The sequence below is a fragment of the Triplophysa dalaica genome, chromosome 6, assembly GCF_015846415.1.
Source record: "Triplophysa dalaica isolate WHDGS20190420 chromosome 6, ASM1584641v1, whole genome shotgun sequence".
Classification (NCBI taxonomy): domain Eukaryota; kingdom Metazoa; phylum Chordata; class Actinopteri; order Cypriniformes; family Nemacheilidae; genus Triplophysa; species Triplophysa dalaica.
Genome location: NC_079547.1, coordinates 20780630 through 20793522, shown reverse-complemented (window position 1 = coordinate 20793522; position 12893 = coordinate 20780630). Strand labels below are relative to the sequence as shown.

The following is a 12893-nucleotide window of genomic DNA, read 5'->3' as shown; positions in this document are numbered from 1 at the left end:
CCGGATGAAAGCATAAGAGACATTATGCAATTCATAATCCTTATATGAATAATGTTCAGCTAGTAAGTGGTACTTGCTCAGTATTAAACTTTGTAGTGAAAACAGGAGCAATACATGAAAAATGGCTTAAATCTTGGCCCTGGATGAGACGCTCAGATACTCTTCTGAGAAGGCAGGTTTATAATTTTTAAGTTGTGGATGATAAAAAAATACAGACACCACGTAGGTAAAAACAGCCCACTTCTGCAGAACACAAGATATTTAAACTAGATTTTCATAAAAAGGCTGTGAAAATTCAGTAGACAGAACTGTAATAACGTAGAACAGCTATTATATTAAGGGTCATGCGAACATTTAAAACAATAACATTTATTGCTTCTTCTGAATACTGTATTGAAACCAAACGCATTCAGTATACACAGAAAATAATTATACAATTATATATGGATGCACAAAAGGCAGAAAACACAACAGGTCTACAAAACACTACTTTACAGAAATTAAAAAAATTCTAAATATCAAAAACATACAGCTGCGAAACAGCAGCCAGCTGTTGTCAGTGAGACAACCTGGGATTAAACCGTCACGAATGACTGCAGTTATTATTAACGAACAGTTTTCTAACACATCAGATTGAAACGCTGGTATAAATTAATGTGAATCATGAAATCTGCACTTATCTGTCCTAAAACGCATGGTAGAAGAGAGGGTGAAAGAAGCATTCAACAACCTCTGTCAGTTAAACACAACACAAAGAACTAGAAGGAATACATGTTAAAAAGTAAAACAAAGCTACCGTTTCAATCGTTTCATAGAACAAAAACAGCTATGGCTTGTTTTGGTGTGGAACGTAATCTCTGAACAGTGACCATTTATGAGTCTTAATAGAGACCCACTGCTATAAACTCCCCTTCCTGTGTCCAAAATATTAACACACCAATCTAGAGGAGATACGGTCTAGACTGTGCCTGACAACCTAAAGCTTCGAACATAAAACATGACCACTTCCCTGGCCTAAAACTCAAGTTTTAACTGTTAAGTGATGTCACGGTTGATGTCAAACAGATGTATCCAAACACCTTCAGTCAAACCGAGGCCTCACGAGAGCAAAGCCAAAACAACAGACAGGAAGAAACCAATAACAAGTATGAAATTGAGGGAAAAACTGTATACAAAACTATTCCGGTTAAAACCTTCACTTCAGAAATAAAATCCTATGTACATCTGCATAAAGAGTGCATTTGGGAAAGTTGGAAAAGATAAGTCTCCACCAGAAGGCGCAGGGTGGTAGGTTGGGTGTTGCTTCTGACAGCCTTCAAGGCCACTTAAGTGTGTGTCGTCTTAATCTCCACGAAAGCGCAGTCAAACAGGAAGCCTTTAGTCTTGTTCCATAGGCTCCTCTGCACTTTCAGAGTCTTGTGCCCCTGACCCGGAGTCGCCCTCTGTGGGAGAGTCTACGCTACTACTGCTGGATGAGGGTCCGGAAGCATTTTCATCAGTGCTACTGCTGCTGCTGACCTGCTCGCTTGGCTCCTCCCCATCCCTCACCTCAGGGCTAGACGCCGCCACCCCCGCAGGGGCTCTCTGCTCTGACTGGTCCATTTCGCTGGGGTCCTCACCGGGAGAGTCGGAGCCACAGGGAACCTCTCGTTCGGCGAAAGCCTCACGGGAATCGGCAGCCGTACACTCGGACTGTGTGCTAGAAGGTTCTAAGATAGAGAAATATTAACAAAGAATAGATAAGCTTCATTTGCATCTCTCAAATGTTTAAACACCCGTAGGCTGTGTTCACAAGAAAAAGTTGACATTGGCACTTTTTTAGTAAAAAAAAAAAATCGCTCCCAGCGTTGTGGTTACAAATAGCAGCCGGCAATGTTCAAACATAGCATTTGTGCACGAAGGCAGCTAAGAGAGACAGGCTTCATATTAGGTAGCATTACAGAATTCTATTTGAATTAGGGTTGCTCATTTCGGTTAATTTCCCGAACCGAGAACCGATGTATATTAACCTCTAACTGATCAAATTTTTATATTAAATTGGAATTAAATAAAAATACATGCTATGTCTTAGGTTGTTTTTTTATTACTTATTCATATTTTTTACGTTATGTCTGAAAGAAAGCAGGTAAACCACGGGTCGCATCAAGGCTCAAACTACGCAAACTGCTATCGAATCAAAGCGGTGGTTGTTTACTTCCAAGTGTCTTTAATGCGGCATGCCCATTAAAACTGTGCGTTTGCAGAGCTGGCCTCAAAACCAGGGTAGAAAACAGCCTATTACTTAAGTAGAAACAGTAAACAAGCACACTTCATTACACCTTTAACAGATAGTATTGATCGGTCAACATTTTTACTTTTGGTTAACGGTCAATATGAGCGTCCCTAATTTGAATTATAAATAGAAAGCGTCTGTGCTATAACCAATCACATATGTGACCCTGGAAACACGAAACAAGTCTTATGGTTTATGGTTTTTACATGATCTTAAAAGTGAATAAATAAGATGACCATTTATGTATGAGTTTTTAGGACAATGCCAGGCTGAGATACAACCATTTAAAACTTTAAATATATATTTTTTATCTATTTAAGGTAGGAAATATACAAAATATCTTCATGGAACTTGATCTTTATTTAATATTTCGGACACCATTTAATTCAAGCTTACAAGCTTAAGCCTTCTCGACCAATCACGTTCCTTGCATGTTGTTATGAAAACGTCAGGTCTCAGTCATTGGTTAGCTGTGAAAAAGATGCTTGAAGTAGGGCTTCTTTTGGGCTAGCCTTGCTGCAGAAGAAGACGCTGGCATTTAAAAAAGCGCAAACGGTTTCCCCCATTGGATTATAATGTAAAACAGATGCCAGCAGCTTCAAAAAAAAAACTTAAAATAATGTTACCTTGATCCTCACTGCCTCTGGCTGAAGCAGAAAGTTTACCCTCGTATTCTTCGTTCACCTCCTGCGACATGGACGAGGGCGAGTTGGCATCCTCCGATTTATCCGAGGAACTCTCACTAGGTGTAGATCTGTGCACCTCCACATGCTCATCATCGTCCTCTATTTCCTCCTCTCCATCCTGGTTGAATTTGAGTCTCTTTACTTCATGTGCTTCTGACTCCATGCCCTCCTCCTCTCCATCATCAAGATGTTTATTCTTTACAGAGCCAAGAGTACCACCGATGCCTGATGTTGATGATGCATCACTGAAGAAAAATATATACATGTTACCAAGCGAATGCACAGTGGTGTTTCATGGGAATTATGAGAGTCAATCCATCTTAAACTCTTAATTTCATTTTTTTTTTTCAATTACCAAGAGCAGTTTCAAACACTATGCATCAAAGAATCTAAATCAGAGTCAGATTTTCGCATTTCCTAAATTTCAAAGCTGTTCAGGGTATTGAGGTATTGATGCATTGAAGTTCAGGGTGTGTTCTCCAGGGATGGATACGCACGTTCTGAACACATACATTTTCATCTACGGAGACCTTTCAGTATGCTGTGGATATCAAGAAATTGTTTAATGTTTTTGTAGGTAAACTTTATAAGGAGTAAAGATATAAAATGAACTAAAATTACTTAAAAAGCACAATTTAATGTAATGTTATAATTTTAAATGTTACTATACTCTAAAACAGTATAAAAAAGATTTTGAATAAAAAGATGTATTTTTGTTCAATTCAATAAAAGCAAGATTTTTTGAACAAATGAGATTATAAAGTAGACTTTAGACCAAAACATTCGAATAACCTTTTTCATGAATCTAAACACTAATTTGAAATATAGTAAACAACAACTGACAAGTTCCAATGGGCCTTTTTCACATGAATCTACGTCACCGCAGTGTAAAGCAATTTCCAACACAGATCCTATTGTAATAAAACGCTTGGGTCATTTACCTACGTTTATATGTACAGTCTTAATACACACCAGCTCACGTGATATTCAAACGTGAACGCGTCACTGTATTATAAGAAAAAAAGAAGACAACTGGTACAGTGTTTACAGAGTGTAACTCGTTTATTTTTTAACCTTCAAAGTATTTTAACTTTTTTTTAAATCTTATGTATGATCATATTTATTAACAAGTATAACATTGCGCTGTAATTAATATTAATAAATTAAACCTTATTATAAAATTCTGACCATAAACAGCTATATTGTATTCTCCAATCTTTAACTAGGTCGCTTCCAATACTGCACATAAGATTATAATAATAATAATCATGGTCTTCCACTTATTTTAATAAATACATAAAAATTTATTCACTCCCCTATCACAGTTACACAGAGCACACATAATAAAACATGCAATAAATGATGCGTGGTAGTGATCCAATGGACCCACGAGTAAAACGTATGATATCAATATTTCACAATATTTTTGATAATGTCAGAACAGAAGCACTAGCGAGAACACTCAACAGAAGACATTTTTAGTAACTTTCTGACACAGAAAGTGCTATGGGAGTGTGACGGGAGGAATTGGGTGAGGTTTTTCCAGCACAACGTACTGCCTTTAATGTAACGTTAGTTTATTTTATCAATATAATGCAGGACCAAACCAGACATGAGATAACATCATAACTGGATTAATCATATGCAGTTCAGTAATTAAAAATGATCAAGTAACTGCCTCAGGTTGATGTCTCGTAAAACAGTACAAATCTTAAATTGAGACAAAAACAGCAGTACCAGCGCCCCTCTTAGCTAAAGAACTTGACTTTTAACGGGCGGTATAAGTTATTAAGATCGTTTACATTATTTATATGAAGACATTGAATCCAGACACTCTTGTTAGACTTGGATACTTCTGTAAACGGAACATTGTTTACCCTGCGTTGAACGATGCGGAAGTCAGAAAGTGTGAAAAAGGCCTATTCTTAAGTGTGACTTAAGCATTGAAGCAGCACTCTGTATACCAAACAGTACCTGGATGTTTTGCGATGTTCCTGTGATGAATTTGGATCTTTGTTTTCTGTGCTGTCTGGAAGGCCGTTTGTGGCTGGCGAACTGGACACGGAAGGTTTCTGTCTGTTTAATGGCCTGGGTGTTCCTGGACCATTGACTTTCCTGAAATACAGAACGAATTCAAGTTTGACATCCATTTTTAAACATCTACTCATAAGCATCGTATACACCATACACCCCACCTCTCTGTGAAAGCGGATGTGTTCCCAGACAACATGACCCCGTTCATTCGGTTAACTCCACTGCAGCCATTTTTCCTAGTGAAAAGAAAAAACACTTGATCTATCCACAGTAATTACAGACAAATGGTGCCCTAGACAAGATTTATATACAAAATAATATAAATTATTTGAATCCCCTCCTATACAAAATAAATACTGACAATTAATAAATAAAGTTGAATTCTTTTAAAGCAAAATTCATATTTATTTGAATATAAAATTAATTGTGATAAACATAAATAGGAAGAAAATAAATAACAACTACAAATATTTGTAATAAAAATGTTTCTAATTACATTCTCATTGTTTGAAAATAATGTTGCAAATAAAATAAAACAAATTGTTTTCTTAATAATAGGCTACTGTATTTTTATATTAGAGATCATAAAACAAATATTTGATTGTTATTATTATTTAGATAAGGGTAACTGAATTTTTTTCTTCTACATTTTGTCAACCTCATTCTTAAATAAATGTTAGTTTTCAAGAAGTAAAATACAGCATGCATGAGAATTAAGTTTTTTTGTGCAAGTAAATTAAATAAAAAATCATTGCAAAGAAATAGACGCAAATTCGCGGCAGGCGATGTGAATGACTCAAAACAAGCTGCGAACGTGCGTAAATAGTGTCTTCCGTGCCAGCTGAGAATATTAAACCCGGGCGAAACATTTGCCTTGCACGGAAATAACCAACCATTCCCGTGAGTAAAAATGAGCAAGGAACGCGATTCATCTGAACACAACATAATGGAAGTTGTAGTCTAGGATTGAGATAAGCTGCACATATCATATTAGGTGACATAATTAATAATGCTTTGAGATGATGAATTATAATTAAAATGTTCACTCATTTTGGTGGCCCTATGGATCGGCGGCACCCCTAGCATTTGCCTACTCCCCCTAAGCCCATGGCCGGCCCTGGTTCCACTTAATGTAGAACAGCTTTAGGCATTGAATATTGAAAACTTGGTTACTTACTCTGATGCTGGATAGATGCAACTGACCACCATCACATTCTGAAGAAGACAAAAAATTACAAATGCAATATGAATTTTGCCTTGCCAACTTTTAACTTGAGCACAAAACTCAGATTTCACTATTGTATAGGCTGCTTATTAAAAACAAGATTTGTTATACTCTGACTGAATGATACACCATAAACCAACCTTCTCTAAACCTCTGAGAAATTTCTCTGTTCCAGTGTAGTTCCTCTTGGGTTCTGTGAGAAGCTCACACAAGCGCTGGATGGTAAATGGAATCCTGTATAGAAAACAGAATATTTATATTAGCTCACACATCAACCAGGACAGACTCCATCCTACATTGGTAAGACAAAACTTTTAAGACACACATACAGCCAAAAATTTGCTTTGTTATATTCAACTGCCAGGAGATGGCACACTTGCTCTGGGGTAAATAGTTCTGATTCTCTTGATTCTACTGCCATACGAGAAAAAGCTGGACATGAAATGTGAATTTTAAATAATTTATTTTCATGATTATGAATTGATATGATGTTGAAATTTGGCTATCGATGAATTGTCTGTTAAATAATTGCGATTGTGGCGATTAATTATCTGTTAAAAGGCTTTGACAATTATAACGATTAATCCAGTATCTCTGAGATAATATATTTTTGAAGGCTAAATCGGAAGTAAGCACCATGTTGGTTCCCTCGACCAAAAGCATATGCATTTTTCCCCTAGAAATTTGGAAGATTGCAAAAAATAAGCCCTGTGATTAACAAAGGTTTATGATGTTTACACGTTTTGTCTATCAAGACAATCTTTACAAATTCACACCACATTTGATACTTTTTTGAATCCGAAATACAATCGGCAGAAGTAAAAAGCTAACACAATGCTATTAACGGACTCTACTTAAGGTCACAAGTAGGGATGGGTACCGAAACCCGCTACTTAATTGGTCCCGGGGCTATATTATAAAAGACCGAAGTATCGATAAGCTCTGACGTTAACGGTTCTGCTGTCGGTACTGGAGAAATTAAGAAAAACATTTCCTATTTATTATTGATAAATAAATGTTAATTAGCATATTTTAACTGACCAACCATTTCTAATTTGCGATAATATTAAAGACATTTACCTGCATTTTCGTTATTCGCAATATCGCACGCGAAATGTCCGTCTGTCCCACACTACACAGAGCTCGCGCGCACACAACACGAGAGCTCGTGCTTAATAGAGTGATGATGGCGGAGAGAATCAAACGGTCTAAAGTCTGGTTACATTTCACTCGAGCGGATGCAGACAATGCTCGTTTCAACAAGTGCAACAAGATTTTTGCTTGTAAGAGCGGAAACACAAGCAACCTGGCAAAACATCTTTCAAAAGTGCTTAATGTGCAGACAGAGAAATGCAAAGTTTTCGACTGCCTAGCTACTAGTTCATCATCCACGTCCTCATGTACGTGTATACTGGCCTAGCAGACTTCCTAAATAACCCCGACATAAACATTGCATTAGATTCCTTTAAATTAGTATGTAATCATTTAATAAACACACATCACATTAAAAAAAAGCCTACATATAAATCTTATAGTAAGTAGCCTAATTAAATCTTAAACATTAAAAATGCTCTCACAGTACTGCATTTAAAATGGATGAATAATAATAAATTATGCTTAAGAAATTATAAAGCAGAGCTTACCTAAAAATTTATTTGTATTGATGAAATACATACTTTTTTTGTGTGTGTACTTTGCAAGAGGTTCAAACCTGTAAAACTTTTAAGCCCAAACAGAGTTAACTACATTATGTGAATCTAAATCTCCTGTTACAGTGAACCAATCCAATCCAGCATCTGGTCCAATTATGGTTATTATTAAACAACAACAAAAAACACAAACAAACTTAGGCCCACATCCACTTTATTTTAATTCTCTATGAATAATAGGCGGGTATCAGTCATCTTTTACCTGCATTAAGATATGATGGGTCAGTAAAGAATGTTTTAAATAGTAAAAACAACTCAAGCTTTTGTTTTGTCTTTTATAAAAAAAAACACAACAAAAAGTACAGATAAGAGTACCGTTAAAGTACCGGAGCGATAAAAGTAGTAATACCGTTAAAACCTTAACGATACCCATCCCTAGACAGAGCTTACACTCAAGCGCTATTGGCTCGTGTCTCTTTGGAGCTGCTGTGTCTTTCCTTGAGACAGTAATGCAGGAAAAAAATCTTTCAAAAATACATATCACATAAACTGTATTAAATTTCTTCAATCATGCAAATCCCATACTTGTTTTTTAGGATGTCATTCGATCTTTTAATATACAGTACAACTCACTTCTTCGCTTCTCTGATCGGAACACCGCAGGTTTCTTTTGACTTACTTTATATTGCATATCACGTTAGCAGATAAATTAACATTGGCATTTAAAAACGTTTGAAATGAGTTTCGGGGCGACTCGCCTGCAGTCACGCTTCAAGTTTGCTGGTTTTAACGTCGATTGTGAAGGAAAATATTACGCATAGTAAACCACTTTGAGACATGGATTGTGTTTTGTGCTTCCCATTCTCCCAGAGACTTTTCTCTCTACCGCATATGTGAGATAAGCACACGTGACGTGAGTAGGTAGCATCTTGCCGCTGAACGAATAGAATTAAACATATCGTAAAATATCCCCATCTTCCTACGGATCGTAACATCTTTGCATCGCAACATATCGTAATACGAAGTGTTGTTACACCCCTACTTCATACATTAAATACCCTGAATCTACTTAGCAAAATTGTTGAAATATTGTCTGTTTCTAGACCACATAAATATCAAAAAGTTTAAATATAATTAGTATAAATTTTTCTGAAATATTCAGTCCTACTTAAGAGCAGAACCTCATACCTTGCTCATACCTTATAAAGTTCAAGGAATTAGGTATTAGGTAAAAATTAGGTAACTTGCCCGCTGAATCCATCGACAATCTTAAGAATCCTGTCCTTCATTTCTTCATAAGGAATTGACTCCACATTGGGGTTAGCTGGTCCTCTCTGCTCCGGAGCTGACGCTCGGAAATCCTCCATTACTTTCTCTAATTTGAATATGAAGTAGCTTTTAAACTGAGACCATGACACCCTGTAGAGATGACAATGCACAGAATGTCAATCAATGCAGCAGGTCACAGTGGGAAAAAACAACTGAATATCTAAATATGCATTGTTTAAATTGATATTTTGGAGCAAATATAAAAGCACCGTGGTAGTATTAACCACTGTGGCATTACAAAGTAAAGTGAGGTCTATGACTTTGCTAAATCATTGACAGGTTTTGAGAGGCAAAGGCTATACTTACAGGGTTTCCCCAGTCTTGGCAATATGACACAAAAACTGGTCCAACACGGAACACACTTCTTTCTTGCCCTTCTTGTCAAAATCTGCCGAAAATAGAAATTCAATCATTTTTATTTAATGTATGGAACAGCTTTTGAAAACAAAATATTTTAATCGATAGCCGACACTTAATGAAAAAAAATGATAGTATTCCCATTTCCCATGACTTTTGTAATGGGATAATTTTATGAGAATTAGGGGATAATTGCCGTGGTGCACACGGCACTCTGAAAAGTTGAAATTTTCCATCTCAATGCGACACAGACGCACCTAGAAAATGTGCGTGTTGTGACCACATCGCCCCCCTTTTTGGACGCCTGCCGCGTGTCTACATCTATGCTGGGTTAACACCAAAAGCAAACAATCATGTTCCACGCTCTCCAGGTGTCGCTAAGCAACAATGGGCCACAATAGCCATTAAGACGAGGAAGTATAAAAAAGGATATACGGAAGAAAAGCGCTGAAAATACCTTAAAATAAGTCTGATTTACTTGCCTAGAAGGTTTATTTATCCTGTGATCATCTATGTTTCCATCTTCACTGAGATTGTCTTAATTGGCTCGTATAACGAGATACATTAATGCTGGGTTCACACCATATCTAACATGTTGTATGCGTTTCATGTTGAAATAACATTTAAATGAGTAATTCTGACATAAATAGGCGACTCTTTGACATAACTTATTCCATTTGTGTTGGGACAACATGAATCAATTTTCATTGACTAACTGAAACTACACAGTGGACCGAGTTCCCAGCATGCATGATTTATTATGACTAGATTTAGATACGACATTTTTAAATTAAATATTATTTGTGTGTTTTTGTGCAAGACAAAAGATAAGGAGACTTGTTGGTGTTTACTGTTCTGTAATGTAAACATTTTGAAGATTTTCTGTTTTTGAGGGGTTAACATAGTGGTGAAGAATAACGGTTTTATTGAGGTTGGGGACGAGCACCGTTATGCCATCTTTGCATGTATGCAGCCTTACTCAGTGAGTAAAACTCTGCAAATGGTCATGCAGTAAACCATCTGGTGCTTCCTGCCAGCACTTTACATTACATCATGCTTACATCACTGAAGCATTACAATTTGATTGGCCTACCACAAATGAATAACATTCAGCTGAAATTAAGTTGATGACCTTAAACTGGGTGAATTGTGCAGACAAGTAAATCTTAAATTCAAATAATTCAATAGTGTTGAAATAGGTGTCATAATAAAATTTAGTTAATCTAACAACACATTTTTTTGAATGCAGCCCGTTTCGCGGCATTAACATCGCCTGCCGCGAATTCACATCTTTACGGGTCTTTGCATTGACTTTGTACGTAATTTACTTGCGCAAATCGCTAAATTCACGTTTGGTGTGAACCCTGAGTTACAATAACGGATATGCTTTCGCAAAATGTGAATCGCCACTTGATGTGTATTAATTATTGAGGCATAAACTAATTAGTCAAACAGTAACTATTGACAATCCTAGATTGTCCTATGTATGCATTGTTTTGCCCCGTGTCCCATTTGTAGAGTCTTGTTCATGCTTTTATGCAATCTACAAACATTTATTCATCAATTTTACCAGAATTTTATCCAAAGTGACAAAAAAGAGAGGATTAAACATATTGGTCAATGAGATTTTGTCAAGTGCAGTCTACAAAGCCATGTTTACAAGCAGAACCACAACTGGGGGACAGATGACCAACAAAGAAGATAGTTTCATAAATAAAAAACATTATTTCGAATAAGTTTAGACTATAAAGTAACCAGTCCATTACACTTGTGTTTTAAGGACAAACAAAAAGAATATCCCCATGTAATAATTAACCAAACACAGTAGAGCTGACAATGCACCTTCTATGAACTGCAAAACCGAGTTTCTAGGCTTAGGGTCATTTGCAATTTTGAAAACCTGTCCACATTGCACTTTCACAACTCTTCTGATCATTCAAACCACAACTATTAACTGTACTATGATGAGGAACGCGGGCAATTATTGCATTATTACAATCTTAGCCAACTGCATATCTTCAATAAAAAGGAAAATACCCCCAAAAAAGACGAACAAATATAACATGCTAAAGAGACCGACTTTGTTTTAAAACAATTGGCCAAAACAAACAGGTGTTTGGCTAAACTGTGCACTTTTATAAACTACAGTACATCACACAAAACCACTATGCACCTTTCTCAGTAATAACGTTGTATACATATGCTATGTATTGATTTATCAAATAATCACTTATGATAACTAAATAAAAAGGATGTAATCTGTTCAACACGACTATGAACACACAACAGACTTCGAAAAAACAGGAAAAGCCATTTAGCCACAGGCTAACATGCTAGCATGAGCTAACAGACATTATCCAGCTCAAACAGTCTATCTGAAGATACACACAGACCGATTCCACACGCACAGATATTCACCTTTAAGGGCTTCTAGAAGAGTGTCTATCTCCATGTCTCTGCTGTTGTCACTATCTCTTGCTGGAAAGCGAGAGCTGATGGCTGCTGTTGGGCTCAGCGAACAAGAGGAAAGGGGAAACATTTCAATATGGTGGCGGCGATCGCGTCACTTCCGGCTGCCGCTCTTCCAGTGCGCTTGGCTGTTGTGCGCAGTGCTGGGTCTGGTTCACGTTTGGATGCAGAGCAGTTATCGCCAAAAAGACAGCTCACTTGGTTTGATTCCACGAATGAAAGACCTCGTCAATTTTTGTCTAGAATAATTGCTTTATTTATAAATAAACTGTCATCGTTGTGTGATGAGTTTAATTCTGCACAGTGCTTAGGGTTTGGTTTCATTTACTGTGGTGGTCTACCAAAATACATTTACTACAGTTTAACCATCGTGTGGTTACTGTGGTTTCACTACCAAACACGGGTACAAACGAATATATCTCAAGAAAAATAAGTGTCAAACCATGGACCACATAAACATGACAAAATGACAGAATCTACAAAGCTTGTTCTGTCCCATCGCATTAATTGTGATATTATATGTTTGGCTATTTTTTTGGCTAAACTTATGTTACCACCTTATATGTCATTAGCAAAGACCTGCACATTTTGAAGATTCGGGGTGCCTTTAAGTAAATTATACAGTAAAAAATATTTTAAATATCAGTATTTAAATATTTAGTAAATTTGGCCAAACATGATAAAAGTCAAATGTAATAATTGGAGTTGTTTGTATTAAGGTTATTAAATAAACCAATAAAACAATCCAAATATTGTCTTGGTGCAATTAATGTTCAAACACTTGCAGCATCTAGATGTTTTAGCCTAAATTACCTTCTCAAATACATGCGTACAGAATCAATGGTTAAGGGAAGATAAGCATTACAACGAAA

At 36.5% G+C, this 12893-nt stretch overlaps 1 protein-coding gene across 1 annotated transcript; it reads right to left on the bottom strand.

Annotated features, from left to right (window-relative positions):
- Nucleotides 1–349: 349 nt before the first annotated feature.
- ppp4r2b (protein phosphatase 4, regulatory subunit 2b) lies at nt 350–12126 on the bottom strand. The gene is made up of 9 exons (XM_056751244.1): nt 11971–12126; nt 9502–9583; nt 9115–9285; nt 6358–6451; nt 6170–6207; nt 5154–5228; nt 4933–5073; nt 2899–3203; nt 350–1709 (listed from the first exon to the last, which is right to left on the bottom strand). The coding sequence occupies exons 1-9, from the start codon at nt 12089–12091 to the stop codon at nt 1378–1380; spliced, it is 1359 nt and encodes a 452-aa protein (XP_056607222.1). The 5' UTR covers nt 12092–12126; the 3' UTR covers nt 350–1377.
- Between the last annotated feature and the right edge of the window lie 767 nt (nt 12127–12893).